Here is a 21,529-nt window from a genome sequence, read left to right on the forward strand (position 1 = left end):
AGCATATGCAGTCCTTCCATTCTGTTCGTCTAAGTCAGAAGCACACATTTTACACGGAAGAGCATTGTGTACTCATTTTGTCATAATTGTGTGAGATAGTGATGCATCTCAGTAGATGGGCATTTTCGACTAGCGTGATTTCAATACGACAATATTGTATTCAAGTGCAGAAAAGTTATTGAATAACTGAAATCACTATTACAGTAACTACTCCATCTTTGTGGTAAAATTGGTCATCCCCACCCATAGAAGTGCAAAACCAAGAAATTTTTAAAGCAGGAGATTGTGCAATATCAATATTTGTCTTCGTAATTATTGGAAAAAACGGTAATGGTATAAAATTGCTCACAAACGGATTTTGGGAGTTGTGAATTTATTTTTGGAAGTTATGAAGATTTGAGCTATATGATCATGTTTTTGCGGGTTAAAAACTTAAAACTTGTATAATCGTGTAGAAGTTTGTGTAAATACTTTTTGGACGCTGTTAGACATTTTTATGCAAATTTGATCAAGTGTATAATATTAAATTATAAACCAAATATATAAATACTAATGTATACATGTTTCACCACCATTGAGGACCTGTTAGAGAAAAGGAAAATGTAGCTGTGGAAATCGGTATGAGGAGGTGTTATCTATGGACAAGTAAGCAAGAAATCTTGAATAAGGGAGGGAATTTGGTGATCCAAAGTGACCTTGACAGAATGATAGAACTGAAAAGCTAAGTGATCAACTTTGTGCTCATAGATTGTGTCAACTGGATCCAATTTATAGGTGTAAGTACCCATGAAAGCCTTGCTTCCAAGGACGGAAGGGACATGTACAGCTATCAAGTTCCATCAAATCAAGATGACATGCTCGAAATCAGTAGCAGACATATGCTGGAGTGTCCATGCTCACACACCACATAGTAACACCAAAAAATTACAAGAAAGGCCATGATATTAACCTGTATGCACAATAAAACAGAAATGGCTGTGGATGCACTGGCTAAGGTGAGCACGAAATCTAAGGGTTTGAGACCTCTTAATTGTAATCAGTAATTAGTTTTGAATCCCCAAGGTAGTTAAGAGTTATAGGTTCATGAATAATTGCATTCACAGTATCGGCCATCCCCATTGAACTGAAACCATCGTCCTTGATGTAAAATTGATGCAACACTTTGCTCATTTCCCAAAACAAATCCTTGCAAGCATTTGGAACTACGCTGCCCTCTCTTTGCAAAACCAATTTCAGGAGTTCTTTCCTTTGCATTTCAACTCTGTGACTCAATCCTTCAATGGCTGCTTCCTCACTTATTCTGCCATTTCCATGAGTGACGCTCAAGGTTACAGCATTAAGTTTTCCATCCTTCGACTCTCTCTGCAAAAAAATACATTAAGGGATCAAGAAACTTAGAGAATGACGAACCAGCACAGGAATTTTTGATGCAAAATGATGAAGCATGTATATACCTCAAAACTCCTGATGTCATTAAGAAGACGTCCGCAGGTGCTCACTAACTCGAATAAACTGTGGTATTCAGGATGTTGCACAACATCATCTGGGAGTTTGGGTCCAACAAAATAAAGTGCCGGAAGGAAAATTGGTCCTAGGGCAAATGATACATAACCGTTGGCCATATATTTGTCCAATGATGGCACCGACATATCTTTAGCCCATTCAGCTTCTCTTAACATAGCATTCAGTAGATTTAACCACTGCAAACATAATTTTATCTCAACTCATAAATAAATAATAACAAAAAAAACAACTGCAAGAATTTTCTAATTGATTTTCCAAACCCAACTTGTAAACAAACGGTGTTGTGTGAATCTTCAGATACAGAGAGGACAATAGCTCTCATTGCAGAGGGATATTGTTTGTGTGACAGAAAGAGCATCTTGAAGTCGACCCTATATGGTAACTTATGGTGATAGTAGAACTGCTGTCAACAAAATCTGGATGATGCATGGTTGAATGTAAATATGCTCTCAACAGCAAGACAGCTATGCCAAAGGTACAGTAACCGTGTATGCCTAACAAACACATCATCAAAGAATTCTCTTCCCAGCATGAGTGGGGCATTTAGAAAATAGAATAAAGCATGACTAATAGATTAATGAAGGTCCACTTCTTAAGCTCACTGCCGAATAGAAGGGGTTGATGCCATCATGTTATAAATGCAATAGGTGGTATTAGTCTGGGAAAATTATAAAGGCCAACAAAAGTTATCCTTGAATACATATGTTGTTCAATTCATGAGTCGGACCAAGTTTTACAAGTTGAAAATCAGTCAGGTAAAATTGTAAATGAAAAGGGAAGCGAAGTCTACTGAAGAAAGATGATACTACATTAAGTGGCATACTTTCATCTTCCACACTGCTTCTTCTAGCAGTTTTTTCTTAGGGCTAACCACATTAACCTCCCTTTTACATACTCATAGTCCAGGAGATCTCCCTCCAAGTAAAAATTTGCAATAATCCCCCTCCTACTGCAATTTTCATTGTGAAATTCCACGTATGTTGGTAAAGATTTGGTCTGACGGTCATACCAACTCTTTTTTAAAAATATATCAAAAAAAGAGTTGGTTAGACCGTTGGATTTGAGTAATCGGACAACCACTTCAACATACCCAGTTGTCCTTTTCTAATCTTTATTATCCCATTCAATTAACTCTGCCATTTATTTTGAAAAATAGTACCTTGGGATCAGCTCATCTTGTCAGATGCATTTGATTCATGAGTCATGACAGACTATAAACATAACGAACAGGAAAGATTTAAAATATACATTCTTAAAACTACACAAAACAGGACTACTTATCAAGAAATCATGCATTTGTGAAAACATATGTATATTTATAACTTACTTTATGAAATACTCAGGTGGTAAATCAAATATGCAAGTGATGAAGAGTCTTTTTCTCTATTTATACACTCCTCTAAAGATTACTCCATATGTTCCTTAAGACCTTAACACTTGACCCAGTTGCTATCATATGGTCGACAATACTCTTCCTTGTCTTTTATGATATTAATTATCCTTTGATCAGTTTTAAGTTAAGAAGAACATAGTTAGTTTACGTGGTTCTATATTTGAAACATTCTTTTTCAAAAGAAAGACAAACCAACTTCTGTCGGTAGACCAAAATTTAACCAAGTCAACCATATGAATTCTAGTATTATAGGACAAAGGAGTATAAGATTGTAAGGGCAAAGTAATTTAACATCATCAATTACCAAGATCCAAGAGTGAGCTGGTAGATATATATTTGAAACTAATTGGAGCTTAGTGTGATCGAACGTCATGGGTATTTGGGGGTCGAAAGGTGGATGAAGGGTAGTTCTGTACCAATTCAAATAGTTGAGGGGCATTTTAGGCCCTTCTTTGTTTTTGTTTTTGCACTTCAATTTGGCATGTCATACTCCACAAAGTAAATTTCTTCCCTACAATCCCTATGCAGAAAAATAAAAAACCTAAATTGGCATGCCATGTTGTAAACAGTGTAGAATATGTGGGAGAATTATGAAATATGAATGCTAGAGTGCAGAATCTCTATTAGTTATTGAAAAATGCAAAGAGACTTTTTTTTTGGGATCAAGAGACTAACAATATCAGTTATGTGTCTTGTAACACTACGTGCTTGCCACTTAGATGCTTTGTCTCCAATCTCACTTATAGTACTGTGAAGCGCCGAAAATATAATGCCTACTCTCTCCGAACAGCAATCAGTGCTAACATCTACATCCCACCTACCAAAAAGACCAAGGCATTTGAATAAAAAGACACAGATGAAATCACCAAGTAATATTAAGAACAAAGGAAATATGAATGAAAACATGTACTTCTTAAACAACAGAATTAGGTTGTTCAATTCTTCCATAGAACCTCCTACATCAAAGAAATCATCAATCACTGTAGTAAGTACACCATTCTTGGCCCATGACATGCGGGCATCAGATAGTTCAGGTTGAAAAATTGTGGCTGCAGCAGAAAAGTAGCAGTATGCAGATCTCTCTCTGACGAACTTCAGCTTGTCCAATCTGTTTTGCGTTAACCACCTGATATCACATAACACTTAAAATCTGCACATCACGAAAGCTATAGCAAGAAGAAATCTCCTTGCATTTTGATATCATAACTTTTTCAACAGGATAGAGACCAATCCGCTGGCAAGCAATAAGAAAAACAAAATCAGAAAACTTATGTGTCAAAGGTTGCATTTGAGCTGAAATCAACTTCCACTTTTGTCATATACAGAAGTCGTTGAAAGACAAGAAGTCAAACAAGGAAAGAAAAAACACTTGGGAGCAGTAGTATTTGCTTTAAGTTTTTCCGTTTTCTTCAATTAATATACCACCTCTGATCTAACTATCATAAAACAACTCAGGGACAACTGGCTCCACCTAGTTATCAAGGTTCAAAGAGATACGAACCTCTCAAGTTGTTTTAATTCGTTGCGGTGGATAGATTGGCAAAGGTTGAAGTCTTCTACCGCCAGGGTTAAGAAATCTTTGTTGCCAAAATTTGATGAACTGTCCCCAAAATGCGATGAAAAAGAGTAATTGACGAGAAGGAGCACAAGATAACCAAAAAATCACAAAATCAGTCCTCAAAAATTTGAAGAAGTTACCTATATGAAGTTTTCAGGACTCTTGTATTATCTACATCATAGTGCTTTATATTTCTCCTGTTGGCTACCCGTTTTATGTTCGCATGAGAAGGAAACTTAAGAACATCATCCACCTAAAAATAAGCAACAGTAGCAGTTGGCCCTAGATCAAAGAGACTATAACAATAGTATGAGCTAAAAACAGTGCAACTTATGGCAAGTACCTGTTCACGGATCTGTTTGGTGAGTCCGTTTGGAGGATAAAACTCATCTGATAGTCTCTGTATCAATGATTGTAAGGATGATGAGTTCAATTTCATTGAAACTGGTTTGTCTGTAGCAATAATCATTTCTAAAGCTTGATATAAATCCAACATAGTATGTATGTCATTCAAATGCCCACTATATTGCTCTTGCTCCAGAAACTGAGCTACAGGATCTATAATGCAGACAAACTCGTCAAAACTATTTGAACAACAAAAAAACATTATAAGAGAACAAACTGATATGATTACAAACGAGTGAATTACCAGAGGAGACATTATATCCATATCCGCGCAATATCCTGAATGCCATTGAACAAGTGCCAGCACTTGTGAAGATTTCATCCTCCCCCTGCAGCCAGCATCTTTTTTGTTTTGTGGCTAATGTCATGACTTGTAAAACTAAAAGCTTACATGTGTAGGCTTGGAGAGAGTCAATCTAACAGGACTAATTTTTTCCTACAAGCCCAAGGGTATCATGGTTTTAAAGGTTACCTGTACGTTTCATCCAATACATTCTGAATTTCCTCAGAAAAATGCCGACAAATTCCTAGTTTTTTGAGATCATCGACCATACAAAGGCTTGCATGTATATTTATTGGATAGATAGTTGGAACTGTGAGAAAGATAGGCATTAGACAAGTTGCTTCAACATGCCATCCTAACTTTCACAAATAAATAAATGTGCAAATCTTTTACCAGCATTCCCAAACTTTTTCAATGCACCGCGAAGGTAATCGAGGCAACCAGAATCATGAAGGTGAATAAGAGAAGCAGCTGTAGTAGATGGTGAATTGAATAGTGAACCGTTCTTCCTCTGATATTTCATAACCATTTTCCAGTCTTGAAGTTCTCCAATCCCCTCTGACACATAAGCGAGGTAAGCATTAAGCTCCAACGAGCTGCTGTCATACGGCCTAACATAAAGAAGGAATCTTCAATGTAAATATGGATAAGCTGAGGTCAATATGAATCAGAACCCAATAATGTTTGAAGACTTTAATTTTCTTATTGAAGCATAGTAAGTTAGTCACGAGAATCTATATGATACCCAAGTTTGAACGATTCGGTTACCCTCTCATATTGCACTATATTTTTAATAACTTAGCTAGGCCCCAACCACAGAAATGCTACATCAGATTTATATAACTAGAGTGGAGAAGAAACCACATTTAGCTCATACAGAAATAATCTAGAACATACCTTGTGAGCTGGATAGCCCTTTTATGAAGCAGTTCATTAAAGACTCCTGATTCTAAATGAAGCTTCAAAGATAAGTGTTGAGCATATTCAAGCATGCCAGGGAATATGACATCAAATCCAATTGGAGAATATTGGTCCTCGTCAGTAGCGGAAGCAAAATTTAACTCTATAAAACGTAAACCTGCAACAACAATATGCAGTAGTGTGAAGAAGATAAAGGGGAGAGGGGAGTTTTAGGTAAAGAATATTCTAATCCATACCGTTGCTGATTAATTGTTCACCAATACCCCATCTTTTAAGCGCAAGCACACAAGCCAAAGTAGAGGAAAGAACATCTTTAAGTAAGAGGGGTTGGTGATGCGGAAGGCCCCATGATCCATCTTCAAGTTGATTATGCAACACCCAGTGTAGGCACTCAGGGAAACATGGGACTTTAGCAGAATGTGGAGAAGGGACCATTGCAACCCAGGCAGTATCGTATGAAGAAACGGAAAATTCAACTTTATGGAACAGTTTCCTAATTCTTTCTTTGGTCGTCTCATTGCACTGCATTAATTCAATTTAGTTTTACTACAAGATTAATCATCTGAATTCAGAACCAAATCAATATATATATATATATATATATATTTTAATAGCTAGCACAGATTAGGAGAATCATACTTGAAGAGCAAAATCCGGTCCTCGGGTGGCATCAACTACACAAGCTGCTAAAACAAAGAAATGGACATCAAGAGAGAGAGCATATATAATCACTTCCAACGTCGTAGGACTTACCGGTGGAACTGGAATGCTGGGTGAAACTCAAACCCCCACCCAGGCGGCGACTAGGAATAGTGATGTCACGAATCATCTGATGCTTAACAACTATAAATATCCAAATTTAAGTGGGAAGAAGAAAAAAAAATTGTTGATCAGTTCATGAGTAGAAGAGCGCAAACCTGAAAGATAAGAAGAAGAGGAGGAGGCGGCAGGAAAAATAATGGTAGCAGACATGATTCTGCCAGGTGCTGCTTGTTTGCTTAAAGAGCAAAAGAGGAGGATTTTATATATACTTCAAACGGAAACGGTATATACCACAAGTATTGTGCTCCCGCATCTTACACTGACAAGTTTCTTTTTCCTTTTTCTCTCACCACCTTATTTTTTGTTTTTCTCTCATACCCTTTTTCCTCCTAAAAATAAGGGATAATACCCAATTACCCCAGCCTATACCCAAAATCCCTACGACACACCTTATCTTTGATGAGGTCCTATTACCCCCTCCAACTTGTTTTTTAAGTAATATACTACCCCTTGCGTGCCTACGTGGCAAAAATAATCTGCAAGGTCCATTTGTTTGTTAAACACGCGCGGGACCCACTTTTCACTTTTCGATAAAGTGACTTTACACTTCCCTAGTCTGGCGTTTACTCTTTCCCAAATTCATTTTACCGGAAAAGAAGATGAAGATAGAGGGAAAGTGTTTGCATGTGTGATTTCAAAGCTAAGAAATTGGATTTTCAGTCAAAATTTGATTTTCGTTGTTGGATTTTGGGAGTTAATTTTTGGTTGCAGTGTGTCGATCGATTTCAATCGTGACATTGTGGGACGTGGGTCGATTTCATTCAGCAAGAATCGTGACTGAGTTGAGTTCAAAGGTTAGTTTTTTCTTCATTTATTTTGTTTTTTGTTGTTATGCTTAGATTTTGTAGTGGTTATGCTTAGATTTTGTAGGGGTTATGAAATGTTTCGATTTTGAGTGAAATATAACTTTTAGGGTTTATGTTGCGGTTCTGTTAGATATCAAATTTCTTATTTTTAGGGTTGATGTTATTCATATATTCATACTGTCACCTTTGTTGTTATGGGTGTATGTAACTTGTTATTCATACATTTATATGAAACGTGTTTTGGGTGTGGGTTGGTTGGGTGGTATTATATTTGTGTGAGTTATGTTGTTATAATATGAAACATGCAAGAAGATAAAGACGAGTTGGGTGTTTTTCTATGCTGTCTTATATTCTGGGTTACAATAAAGTAACTTCATGTTGGGTATTGTGTTGTGTCTGTGTGGGTGTGGGGTTAAAGTTAAATAACATTATCCTAAGAAGAAAATATATGTTGGATGTTGTGTTGTGTCTGTGTGGGGTTACATACCTAATTGTAAGAAGATAAAGATATGTCGTGTATTGTGTTATTTATGTGGGGTATTGTGTTCTGTATGTGTGGGGCTGGGTATGTGTTTTCTTCAACTTGAATAGTTTTTATAACTATTTGGGTATGTGTTTTCTTAGTCAATTATTATATTCTATTAGCAACTTTTACTTAATTATTGTTATGTTTATGCATATAGGTATGAGTGAGTTTACATTCATTACTTTAAAGTTTTATCATGGTGGGGCCTTGTTGTATGAAGGTGATAAAGCAAGATATGTGGGTGGGTTAGTGAGTGAATATTATGATATTGATGTGGATACAATATCATACTTTGAGATTAAGGACTGTATTAAAGAACTAGGGTATAGTCCAAATTGTAAATTTAGTGTCCGGCCACCTAATAGTTGCATTTTAGGAGATATTGACAATGATGATATTCTCTTAGCTATGTGCAATTGTTTGCAAAGTGGTTCTGTTTTGGAAGTATATGTCCACATGCCTGGTGAGGATTCTGGTGCAACTTTTAATAATTTGGGACCACTGAGGATAGTGGATATAATCAAAGTGAGGCTGCTTATAATGGGGTAGATATAACTATAAATACTACCTCAAATATTCCTTCTACTTCAAACCCAACAGCTCTAAATAGTGATCCATCAGATTCTGAAGATAGTGAATACTCTGTAAAAGAATATGATGAGTCAACTGAAGAGAGTGATGATTCTGAAGATAGTGAAATACTTGAAGATGATCAATATGGAAGTGATGTTCATGAGGAGTTAATTCAACTGAGGGCTGAGAAAAGATCTTTTCTGAGGAGGAAAAAAAGAAGGGAAAAAATTCCTGCAGATACTGAAGAAATAGCATGTGGTAATGCTGGACTAGATCTTGGGTTTGATGAGACAGCTATCAATAGCTGTACTTTAGAAGGAAGGTTGGGGGGTGATGAGCCATATTATGCAAGTTCTGATGCTTGTAGTTTTGAAACTGACACAGATGATAGTTGTCTACAGGAAGGTGAAAAAATGAAGTTGAAACTGCCTAACACAAAAAGGAAAAAACATACCATTGAGAGAGTCAGATTTGATCCCAATATTAAGAAGATTGTGTGGCAATTGGGTATGGTTTTTGAAAGTGTAAAAGAGTTTAGATTGGCAGTCACTAAGTATGCAATTCAGAGAGGGGTTCAAATTAAAAAGTGTGTGAATGAGCCAAATAGAGTAAGGGTGAGATGTTGCAAGGTAAATTGCAAATGGTTGTTATATGCAAGTTTGGACAAGAAGACTAATAACTTTGTTATTAAGACTTACATTCCAGTCCATTCATGTCAAAAGGCTACTAGGAATTATTTGTGCAACTCTAGATTCATTGCTACTGTTTTTAAAAAGAAAGTTATTGAACAACCAAATATCAGAGTGTTCAAGCTGCAAGAGTTAATCCGTAAGAAGTATAATGTGCATGTTGGTAAGACCACAACTAGAAGAGCAAGAGCTAAAATTTTGAATGAACTTATGGGTGATCATGTTAAGGAATTTGGGAGAATTCTTGATTATAAGGATGAGTTGCTGAGGACTAATCCTGGGAGTACTTGTGTGGTGAAGCTAGGAGAAGCTAATGAATCTGGTAGGCCAGTATTTGAGGCATTTTACATTTGTTTTGTTGCACTCAAGATGGCATTTATGTCAGCTAGAAAATGCATTGGTCTGGATGGTTGTTTCTTGAAGGGGGTTTTCAGGGGTCAATTACTTATTGCAGTGGCTAAAGATGGCAATAATCAAATGCTTCCACTTGCTTGGGCTGTAGTTGAAAATGAGAACACAATCACTTGGAGTTGGTTTATTTCTCTGTTGAAAGAAGACTTGAGATTAGGAGATGGAACAAGTTTCACAATTATGTCAGACATGCAAAAGGTAAACTTGTTTTAAATTATCTGTTGGCTTATCCCTTTTTTAAACTTAATTATCTAATGTTTGTTGTAACTGTTAGGGACTGGATATAGCTATAAAGGAGTTGTTGCCAGCTTGTGAGGAAAGAAGGTGTGCTAGGCATATACTAGCAAATTGGTCAAAGAATTGGAGAGGGCTGCAAAGGAAGAATCAGTTCTGGAAGTGTGCTAGAAGTACTTTTGAAGCTGAATTCAGAGAAAATCTGCAGGAGTTGCCTAAATTAGGTACTGGAGGTACAGGTATAGTGGATGACCTAATTTACTATGATAAAGAATATTGGTGTAAGGTGTATTTTAATTGTGAAGTCAAGTCTGATGCTATAGATAATAATATGTGTGAAAGCTTTAATGCTTGGATTTTGTCTGCAAGGCATAAAACCATTATTTCTATGCTTGAAGAGATAAGAATTAAGGTCATGAATAGGTTAGCTAGGTTAAGTGAATTTCCAAACTCTTGGATAAGCAATTTCTCTCCAATGGCAATGAAAGTACTAGAACAAAATATTGATAAGTCAATGGCATGTAACATTGAGTTTAATGGAGTAACTGGCTATGAGGTTTTGGATGGATACAAACAACACACTGTATGTTTGAGAAAGAGGGAGTGTAGTTGTAGATCTTGGATGTTGAAGGGTATACCATGTGCACATGCCTTAGCTGCAATGTTGCATAAACAATATGACCCACATGATTTCATTCATCCATGCTACTCTAAAGAGAGGTACTTGATGACTTACTCACACTTCATACAACCTATGAATAACATGCCAATGTGGCCAGAATCAAAAAATCCTCTTGTTGATCCACCAGTGATAAAACAAATGCCAGGCAGACCTAGAAAGTTGAGAAGGAAAGAGGTTGGTGAAAAGAAGGCGTGTGGTAAATTATCTAAAACAGGACTAACTATGACATGTAGTCTTTGCCATGTTAAAGGTCACAATAAAAGAAGTTGTCATTTACGAAGGAGTGATGGAGTTGGTTCTACTGCCGGGGAACAGAGAGCTACCCCTACTTCAAATGTTGAAGAACCATCAAGTTCAAAAAAAGGAAGGGGAAGACCAAAGGTACATTACTATTTTGTCACTTACTTTTAAAGTGTAATCAACTTACTAATATAATATTTTTTTTTGCTAATTAGAAATCAACAAATATTGAGAGTGAGCCTGTTGCCAAAAGGGGGAGAGGCAGACCTAAAAACACAAGTGCAAATGCAAGTGCAACGGGGGATTCATCTACAATTATTACACCTCCAACAACTTCAAGAACAACAAGAGCTAGAGCAAGTGCAAGTGCATCAAGGGCCTCTCCTAGAACCATTGCACCTCCTACAACTTCAAGAACACCAACACATGAAGAATGTGCAAGTGTAAATGGTGTTGGAGTATTATCAGGATCCAGGAGTGGTAGAGGAAGGGGTAGGGGATTGGGAAGTGCAGGAAGAGGTAGTAATCACCCACTTGAAAATTGGTTTACATGTTCTCAAGGTAGTACAGCACATGGTGTAGACCAGAACACAAATGTTGCACCAAAGGAAACTGCTACTACCAGGAAAGGAAAGGGTGTTGAAAACACAACTCAATTTAAAAAGCCAAGAGTCACTGGTATGGGTGTGTTTCAAGCTAAAAATGGTTCCAAAACTTTCAATGTAAGTATTGCGATGCATTCATATTGTTTGTTCTCTAATAACTTGCACATTTATTCTCTAATAATCTTAGTTCTCTAAAAATTTTGTAGCCTGGACTGCCAAGTAGCACAATATTAGCCGGACCAAAGAGAGTTTTGAGATCAAGTATTGTAACTGGGGATGTTGGTTTCAAACCGACAAGCGGATTGAAGTGGAAAGGAAATCAGGCAATCACAACTAGAAGGCTCCAGCAGATTAGAGATCAATCAAGGCTTTCAAACCCAAATGCTTCCTCCTCTTCACAAGCTCAATACCCATGGAAACTATAATGTTGATATCAATGGTGTTTTATCAGTACTTTGTTGGTGGCCACTATAAGTACTATTTTGTTTCATGTTTGAAGGAAAACTAAATATTCCTATTTTTGTTATAGTACTGAAATTACGGGTACTTATGCAGTGTGAAAACTTTGTTTTGCGTATGTGTTGTGACTTGTATAATTTTGGGCACATTTAGATTTTGTACTGAAAATTTGCTCTTAAGCAATGAAATTCTGGGCACCTATGCGCTGTGACTAATTCTCGGCATTTTTACAATCAACTTTGTACTTACAATTTGCTCTCAAGAATGATCAATACCTGTTGCTTTACTTCATTTTACAACTTCCAACACAAACATATCAACATGGCAAATAGAGAATTAAGACAGTTTCAAACACAAACAAATTCAATTTTACATTACAATAGAGCAAATAAAGGTTTTGTAGTACCACACAAAATTATGGCAATTTCATATGATCCTTATACCTACCAACTTGGGTTAGAAAACTAACAAATACAACAACAAAACAAATCATCAGACAACAAAGGAATTTGCCAAAACAACAGCCTTTATTTGTTTTCTTCATTTTCATCCCTTTCATCTTCTTCTTGTCTTTCAATTCACCCATTTCTTTTACGTTGTCAACCTTCTCCTTTGAATTGATGTTCAGATTTTCATAACGATTTCGAAGACTTTCACCTTCATCCAAAGGAATTTTCTCTAGTTTTGACTGTTCAATGTTGGAATTATCAAGCTGTTCCAGTTGCATCTTCACACGCTCATAATTTTTTTCTAACTCGTTAATCCTATTCACCAATTTAGGAATAATAAAACGAGATCTTTCATCAACTCTCTCCGTGTCTCTCCATCTAAAGAAATTACAGTTTGTGGCCTCATAGTGAGGACAAGACCAAAATCGTCTTCCGGGATTGCGATTTGACCAAGACGTCTGCATTTGCAGTAAGATTCCATGCTTGCATCGCACTTCCGCGTTAAACATTGAATCGTTCTCATCCATACACAACTTATTCAACTCGGATTTTGTCATAACCCTAACTTTATAAACATTGTCAAAAAAAAATAAGAATTAATAATCGACATAAAAAGATGTAAAGAATATATTAAATTTTACTTTACCTTTTCAAATCAAAGAGTTTGAATGATAATGGATCTTCTTCAAAAATGAAGAAGCATAAAAATGGTGGTATTTTTTTTAAAAGAGGAAGAAGATGTTCTTGAGAGAAACAATAAAATTCATTTTTGTATTTTTTTCAAATTGCGACACGTGGCTCATTTTCATTGGCCATTGTTAACCAAAAGCTGCACTCACTCTCCCCTCATTCCGCACTCACGCGCCCTACATCGGTGCAAACACGTTTTTTGCCACGTAGGCACGCAAGGGGTAGTATATTACTTAAAAAACAAGTTGGAGGGGGTAATAGGACCTCATCAAAGATAAGGTGTGTCGTAGGGATTTTGGGTATAGGCTGGGGGGGGGGGTAATTGGGTATTATCCCTAAAAATAAAATAGTACATTACTTAAATGCGGGTCTTTTAGATTAATTTATTTTATTTTAAAGCAAATTTTAGTTTTGAAACTTCATTTTTAAATAAAATTCGGGTCAATTTTGGTGATTTCATCTAAATTTTGTAAAATTGATAACGGGAGGGGTAAATTTAACTTCATTTTAACTACGAGAGTAAAGTCAAATAATAAACAAAAGTTGAGGGGTATTTTTGACCCTTTTCCCTATATTTTTTGTTAAAAGATAGTGACTCACATCTATTTCAATTGTTACATATATAACTTTGATATAGCTAAAATCTTTTTTAGCTGATGGGAGTGAAAAAATTGATTGAAAATTATCTTTTGATGAAATAAAAATTATACAAAGTACGTTTGATCTTTCTCGCAAACAAAAATCATCTAAATGGGGGGTATGCACGTTTCGTGCCATATTTGACCTTGAAAATGGGTCGGACTGTCCGTGAGGGCCAACCGACTGCATAGCAAAGGTCTTGACAGACGTCTAAATAAAATTTTATAATTTTTGACGTCGAAATCCGGATAACCCAAAAATGGTTTGTTGTAGGACACGAAAATCGTCTAAATGGGGGGTATGCGCGCTTCAGGGCTTGTTTGACCTTGAAAATGGGTTTGACTGGACGTGAGAGCCAATCGGCTTCATAGCCGAGGTCTTGACGGACGTCCACAAAAAATATTGGCATTTTTAACGTCAGAATCCGGATCACAAAAAAATGGTTTGCTATAGCATACGAAAATCGTCTAAATGGGGGGGTATGCGCGCTTCGGGGCTTGTTTGACCTTGAAAATTGGTTTGACTGGACGTGAGAGCCAATGGGCTGCATAGCCAAGGTCTTAGCAGACGTCCACAAAAAAATTTGGCATTTTTGACGTCGGAATCCGGATCACTTTAAAAATAGTTTGCTAAAGAACACGAAAATTATCTAAATGGGGTGTATGCTCGCTTCGGGGCTCGTTTGACCTTCAAAATGGGTCAAACTGTCCATGAGGGGCCAACCGGTTGCATAGACAAGGTCTTGATGGACGTCCACAATTTTTTTTTGAATTTTTAACGTCAGAATCCGGATCACCCAAAAAATGGTTTGCTATAGCACAAGAAAATCGTCGAAATGAGGGATATGCTCGCTTTGGGGCTCATTTGACCTTCCAAATGGGTCGGACGGGCCGTGAGGGCCAACCGGATGCATAGACAAGGTCTTGACTGACGTCCACAAAAAAACTTGGCATTTTCGACGTCTGAATCTGGATTACCCAAAAAATGGTTTTCTATAGCACACGAAAATCATCGAAATGAAGGGTATGCTCGCTTCGGGGCTCGTTTGCCTTCCAAATGGGTCGGACGGGCCGTGATGTCCAACCGGATGCATAGACAAGGTCTTGAAGGATGACCACAAAAAAAATTGGCATTTTTGACATCGGAATCCAGGTCACCCAAAAAATGGTTTGCTATAGCATACGAAAATCGTCGAAATGAGGGGTATTGCTCGCTTCGGGGTTCGTTTGACCTTCCAAATGGGTCAAACAGGCCGTGATGGCCAACCGGATGCATAGACAAAATCTTGACAGATGTCCACAAAAAAATTTGGCATTTTTGACGTCAGAATCCGTATCACCCAAAAAATGGTTTGCTATAGCACACGAAAATCGCCGAAATGAGGGTATGCTTGCTTCGGGATTCGTTTGACCTTCCAAATGGGTCGAACGAGCCGTGATAGCCAACCGTTTGCATAGACAAGGTATGAAAGGACGTCCACAATAAAATTTGGCATTTTTGTTGTCAGAATCCGGATCACCCAAAAAATGGTTTGCTATAGCACACGAAAATCGTCAAAATGAGGGGAATGCTCGCTTCGGGGCTCGTTTGACCTTCCAAATTGGTCGGACGGGCCGTAAGGGCCAACCGGATGCATAGACAAGGTCTTGACGGACGTCCACAAAAAAATTTGTCATTTTTGACGTCTGAATCCAGATCACACAAAAAATAGTTTGCTATAGCACGCGAAAATCGTCGAAATGAGGGGTATGCTCGCTTCGGGGGCTCGTTTGACCTTCCAAATGGGTCGGACGAGCCGTGATGGCCAACCGGATGCATAGACAAGGTCTTGACGGAAGTACATAATAAAATTTGGCATTTTGACGTCGGAATCCGGATCACCCAAAAAATGGTTTGCTATAGCACACGAAAATCATCGAAATGAGGGGTATGCTCGCTTCAAAGCTCGCTTGACCTTCCAAATGGGTCGGACGGGCCGTGATGGCCAACCGGATGCATAGACAAGGTCTTGATGGACGTCCACAAAAAAATTGGCATTTTTGACGTCAGAATCCGTATCACCCAAAAAATGGTTTGTTATAGCACACGAAATTCGTCGAAATGAGGGGTATGCTCGCTTTGGGGCTCTTTTGACCTTCAAATAGGGTTGGACGGGCCGTGAGGCCCAATCGGATGCATAGAAAAGGTCTTGACGGACGTCCACAAAAAAAATTGGCATTTTTGACATTGGACTCTAGATCACCCAAAAAATGGTTTGATATAGCACACGAAAATCGTCAAAATTAGGGGTATGCTCGCTTCAGGGCTCGTTTGACCTTCAAAATGGGTCGGACGGGCCATGAGGGCCAACCGGATGCATAGACAAGGTCTTGACGGACGTCCACAAAAAAATTTGGCATTTTTGACGTCGGAAGCCGGATCACCCAAAAAATGGTTTGCTATAGCACATGAAAATCGTCGAAATGAGGGGTATGCTCGCTTCAGGGCTCGTTTGACCTTCCAAATGGGTCGGACGGGCTGTGATGGCCAACCGGTTTCATAGACAAAGTCTTGATGGACGTCCACAAAAAAATTTGGCATTTTTGACATCTGAATCCGGATCACCCAAAAAATGGTTCGCTATAGTACATGAAAATCGTCGAAATGAGGGGTATGCTCGCTTCGGGGCTTGTTTGACCTTCCAAATGGGTCAGATGGGCCGTGATGGCAAACCAGATGCATAGACGAGGTCTTGATGGACGTCCACAAAAAAATTTGGCATTTTTGACTTCGGAATGTGGATCTTCCAAAAAATGGTTTGCTATAGCACACGAAAATCGTCAAAATGTGGGGTATGTTCGCTTGGGGGCTCGTTTGGTCTTCAAAATGGGTTGGAGAGGCCGTGAGGGCCAAATGAATGCATAAGCAAGGTCTTGACGGGCGTCCACAAAAAAATTTGGCATTTTTGACGTCGGAATCCAGATCACCCAAAAAATGGTTTGATAGAGGACACGAAAATCGTCGAAATGAGGGGTATGCTCGCTTCGGGGATCATTTGACCTTCAAAATGGGTCGAACGGACCGTGAGGGCCAACCGGATGCATAGACAAAGTCTTGACGGACGTGCACAAAAAAATTTGGCATTTTTGACGTCGGAAGCCGGATCACCCAAAAAATGGTTTACTATAGCACACGAAAATTGTCGAAATGAGGGGTATGCTCGCTTCAGGGCTCGTTTGACCTTCCAAATGGGTCAGACAGGTTGTGAGGGCCAACCGGATTCATAGAAAAGGTCTTGACTGACGTCCACAAAAAATTTTTGCATTTTTGACGTCGTAATCCGGATCACCCAAAAAATGGTTTGCTATTGCACACGAAAATCATCGAAATGAGGGGTATGCTCGCTTCGGGGCTTGTTTGACCTTCAAAATTGGTCGGACGGGCCGTGAGGGACAACCGGATGCATTGACAAGGTCTTGACGGACGAACACAAAAATATTTAGCATTTTCGACGTCTGAATACGGACCCAAAAAGTGGTTTGCTACAACACACGAAAATCATCGAAATAAGGGGTATGCTCGCTTCGGGGCTCGTTTGACCTTCAAACTGGGTCGGACGAGCCGTGAGGGCCAACCGGATGCATAGTCAATGTCTTGACGGACGTCCACAACAAAATTTGGCATTTTTGACGTCGGAAGCCGGATCACCCAAAAAATGGTTTGCTATAGCACACGAAAATCGTCGAAATAAGGGGTATGCTCGCTTCGGGGCTCGTTTGACCTTCAAAATGGGTTGGACTGGCTGTGAGGCCCAATAGGATGCATAGAAAAGGTCTTGACGGACGTCCACAAAAATATTTAGCATTTTTGCGTAGGAATACGGATCACCCAAAAAGTGGTTTGCTACAACACACGAAAATCGTCAAAATGAGGGGTATGCTAGCTTCGGGGCTCATTTGACCTTCAAACTAGGTCGAATGGGCCGTGAGGGCTTACCGGATGCATAGTCAAGGTTTTGACGGACGTCCACAATAAAATTTGGCATTTTTGACGTTGGAATCCGGATCACCCAAAAAATGGTTTGCTATACCACACGAAAATCGTCGAAATAAGGGGTATGCTTGCTTCGGGGCTCGTTTGACCTTCCAAATGGGTCGGACGTGCCGTGAGGGCGAACCGGATGCATATACAAGGTCTTGACGGACGTCCACAAAAAAATTTGGCATTTTTAACGTCAGAATACGGATCACCCATAAAATGGTTTATTATGGCACACGAAAATTGTCGAAATGAGGGGTATGCTCGCTTCGGGGCTCGTTTGACCTTCCAAATGGGTTGGCGAGCCGTGATGGCCAACTGTATGCATAGACAACGTCTTGACGGACGTCGACGAAAAAATTTGGCATTTTTGACGTCGGAATCCACATTACCAAAAAAATGGTTTGTTATAGCACATCCCCCGCTCTTTGGGGGTGCCCTCAGCGTCGAGGAACATGTACTAGGGTGTATGTGCGACTCGATAAAAATCGTCGAAATGAGGGGTATGTTCGCTTCGGGGCTCGTTTGACCTTCCAATTGGGTCGGACAAGCCGTGATGGCAAATCGTATGCATAGACAAGGTCTTGACGGACGTCCACGAAAAAAATTGGCATTTTTGACGTCAGAATCCAGATCACCCAAAAAATGGTGTGCTGTAGCACACGAACATCGTCGAAATGAGAGGTATGCTCACTTTGGGGCTTGTTTAACCTTCCAAATGGGTCGGACAAGCCGTGATGGCCAACTGTATACATAGAAAAGGTCTTGACGGACGTCCATGACAAAATTTGGCGTTTTTGACGACGGAATTTGGATCACCCAAAAAATGGTGTGCTATAGCACATGAAAATCGTCGAAATGAGGGGTATGCTCGCTTCGGGGCTCGTTTGACCTTCAAAATGGGTCGGACAAGCCGTGATGGCCAACCGTTTGCATAGACAAGGTCTTGACGGATGTCCACGAAAAAATTTGGCATTTTTGACGTCGGAATCCAGATCACCCAAAAGATAGTGTGCTATAGCACACGAAAATCGTCGAAATGAGGGGTATGCTCGCTTCGGGGCTCGCTTGACCTTCCAAATGGGTCAGACAAGCCGTGAGGCCAACCGTATGCATAGAAAAGGTCTTATCGGACGTCCACAAAAAAAATTGGCATTTTTGACGTCGGAATCCTGATCACCCAAAAAATGGTTTTCCATAGCACACGAAAATCATCAAAATGAGGGGAATGCTCACTTCGGGGCTCGTTTGACCTTCCAAATGGGTTGGACGGGCCATGACGGCCAACCGGATGCATAGACAAGGTCTTGAAGGACGTCCACGAAAAAATTTGGCATTTTTTAAGTCGGAATCCGGATCACCCAAAAAATGGTTTGCTATAGCACACGAAATTCGTCGAAATGAGGGGTATGCTCGCTTCGGGGCTCTTTTGACCTTCAAAATGGGTTGGACGGGCCGTGAGGACCAATCGGATGCATAGAAAAGGTCTTGACGGACGTCCACAAAAATATTTAGAATTTTTGCGTAGGAATACGGATCACCCAAAAAGTGGTTTTCTACAACACACGAAAATCGTCGAAATGAGGGGTATGCTCGCTTCGGGGCTCGTTTGACCTTCAAACTAGGTCAAATGGGCCGTGAGGGCCAACCGGATGCATAGTCAAGGTCTTGACGGACGTCCACAATAAAATTTGGCATTTTTGACGTTGGAATCCAGATCACTAAAAAAATGGTTTGCTATAGCACACGAAAATCGTCGAAATGAGGGGTATGCTCGCTTCGGGGCTCGTTTGATCTTCCAGATGGGTCGGACGGGCCGTGAGGGCCAACCGGATGCATAGACAAGGTCTTGACGGATGTCCACAAAAAAATTTGGCATTTTTGACGTCTGAATACAGATCACCCAAAAAATGGTTTGCTATAGCACACGAAAATCGTCAAAATGAGGGGTATGCTCGCTTCGGGCGCTCGTTTGACCTTCCAAATGGGTCGGACAGGCTGTGATGGATAACCGAATGCATAGACAAGGTCTTGACGGACGTTCACGAAATTTTTTTGTATTTTTGACATTGGAAGCCGGATCAACCAAAAAATGGTTTGCTATAGCACATGAAAATCGTCGAAATGCGGGGTATGCTCGCTTCGGGGCTTGTTTGACTTTCCAAATAAGTCGGATGGGCTGTCATGGCCAACAAGATGCATAGACAAATTCTTGACGGACGTCCACAAAAAAATTTGGCATTTTTGACGTCGGAATCTGGATCACCCAAAAATGGTTTGTTATAGCATACGAAAATTGTTGAAATGAGGGGTATACTCACTTCGGGGCTCGTTTGACCTTCCAAATGGGTTGGCGAGCCGTGATGACCAACCGTATGCATAGACAAGGTCTTGACGGACGTCGACAAAAAAATTTGGCATTTTTGACGTCGAAATCCAGATCACCAAAAAAATTGTTTGCTATAGCACACGAAAATCGTCGAAATGAGGGGTATGTTCGCTTCGGGGCTCTTTTGACCTTCCAAATGGGTCGGACAAGCCGTGATGGCCAACCGTATGCATATACAAGGTCTTGACGGACTTCCATGAAAAAAATTGGCATTTTTGACGTCGGAATCCAGATCACCCAAAAAATGGTGTGCTATAGCACACGAACATCGTCGAAATGAGGGGTATGCTCGCTTCGGGGTTCGTTTGACCTTCCAAATGGTTTGGAAAAACCGTATTGGCCAATCGTATGCATAGAAAAGGTCTTGAAGGACGTCCATTAAAAAATTTGGCATTTTTAACGTCGGAATCCAGATTACCAAAAAAATGGTTTGCTATAGCACACGAAAATCGTCGAAATGAGGGGTATGTTCGCTTCGGGGATCGCTTGACCTTCCAAATGGGTCGGACAAGCCGTGATGGCCAACCGTTTGCATAGACAAGGTCTTGACGGACGTCCACGAAAATATTTGGCATTTTTGACGTCGGAATCCGAATCTCCCAAAAAATAGTGAGCTATAGCACACGAAAATCGTTGAAATGAGGGGTATGCTCGCTTCGGGGATCTCTTGACCTTCCAATTGGGTCGGACAAGCCGTAATGGCCAACCGTATGCATAGAAAAGGTCTTGAAGGACGTCCATGATAAAATTTGGCATTTTTGACATCGGAATCTAGTTACCAAAAAAATGGTTTGCTATAGCACACGAAAATCGTCGAAATGATGGGTATGTTCGCTTCGGGGCTCGTTTAACCTTCTAAATGGGTCGGACAAGCCGTGATGGCCAACCGTATGCATAGACAAGGTCTTGATGGACGTCCAGAAAAAAATTTGGCATTTTTGACATCGGAATCCGGATCACCCAAAAAATGGTGTGCTATAGCACACAAAAATCGTCGAAATGAGGGGTATGCTTGCTTCCGGGCTCGCTTGACCTTCCAAATGGGTCGGAAAAGCCGTGATGGCCAACCGCTTGCATAGGCAATGTCTTGACAGACGTCCACGAAAAAATTTGGACTTTTTGACGTCGGAATCCGGATCACCCAAAAAATAGAGTGCTATAGCACACGAAAATCGTCGAAATGAGGGGTATGCTTGCTTCGGGGCTCGTTTGAC

At 39.7% G+C, this 21,529-nt stretch overlaps 2 protein-coding genes across 5 annotated transcripts; one reads left to right on the plus strand and one right to left on the minus strand.

Moving 5' to 3' along the window:
• Positions 1 to 726: 726 nt before the first annotated feature.
• On the minus strand, positions 727 to 7,157 carry TPS24 (ent-kaurene synthase). 4 transcript variants are annotated; one of them, NM_001321000.1, is made up of 15 exons: positions 7,002 to 7,110; positions 6,838 to 6,927; positions 6,724 to 6,770; positions 6,321 to 6,606; positions 6,061 to 6,241; positions 5,557 to 5,774; positions 5,353 to 5,473; positions 5,125 to 5,222; positions 4,819 to 5,033; positions 4,616 to 4,728; positions 4,419 to 4,517; positions 3,828 to 4,043; positions 3,593 to 3,734; positions 1,455 to 1,700; positions 727 to 1,362 (listed from the first exon to the last, which is right to left on the minus strand). In NM_001321000.1, exons 1-15 carry the CDS (start codon positions 7,054 to 7,056, stop codon positions 1,027 to 1,029), a joined length of 2,463 nt encoding a protein of 820 aa, NP_001307929.1. In that variant the 5' UTR covers positions 7,057 to 7,110; the 3' UTR covers positions 727 to 1,026. The 4 variants fall into 4 exon arrangements, with proteins under 4 accessions (NP_001307929.1, XP_010324196.1, XP_010324198.1 ...); XM_010325894.4 differs by having other exon boundaries at positions 749 to 1,362; positions 6,724 to 6,767; positions 7,002 to 7,157; XM_010325896.4 differs by having other exon boundaries at positions 749 to 1,362; positions 6,724 to 6,767; positions 6,838 to 6,913; positions 7,002 to 7,081.
• Positions 7,158 to 8,395: 1,238 nt separating this feature from the next.
• On the plus strand, positions 8,396 to 12,097 carry LOC138337570 (uncharacterized). Its single transcript, XM_069287496.1, has 4 exons — positions 8,396 to 10,109; positions 10,186 to 11,208; positions 11,283 to 11,789; positions 11,879 to 12,097. Exons 1-4 carry the CDS (start codon positions 9,225 to 9,227, stop codon positions 12,095 to 12,097), a joined length of 2,634 nt encoding a protein of 877 aa, XP_069143597.1. The 5' UTR covers positions 8,396 to 9,224.
• Positions 12,098 to 21,529: the final 9,432 nt, after the last annotated feature.

Source organism: Solanum lycopersicum, chromosome 7 (assembly GCF_036512215.1).
Source record: "Solanum lycopersicum chromosome 7, SLM_r2.1".
NCBI classification, from domain to species: domain Eukaryota; kingdom Viridiplantae; phylum Streptophyta; class Magnoliopsida; order Solanales; family Solanaceae; genus Solanum; species Solanum lycopersicum.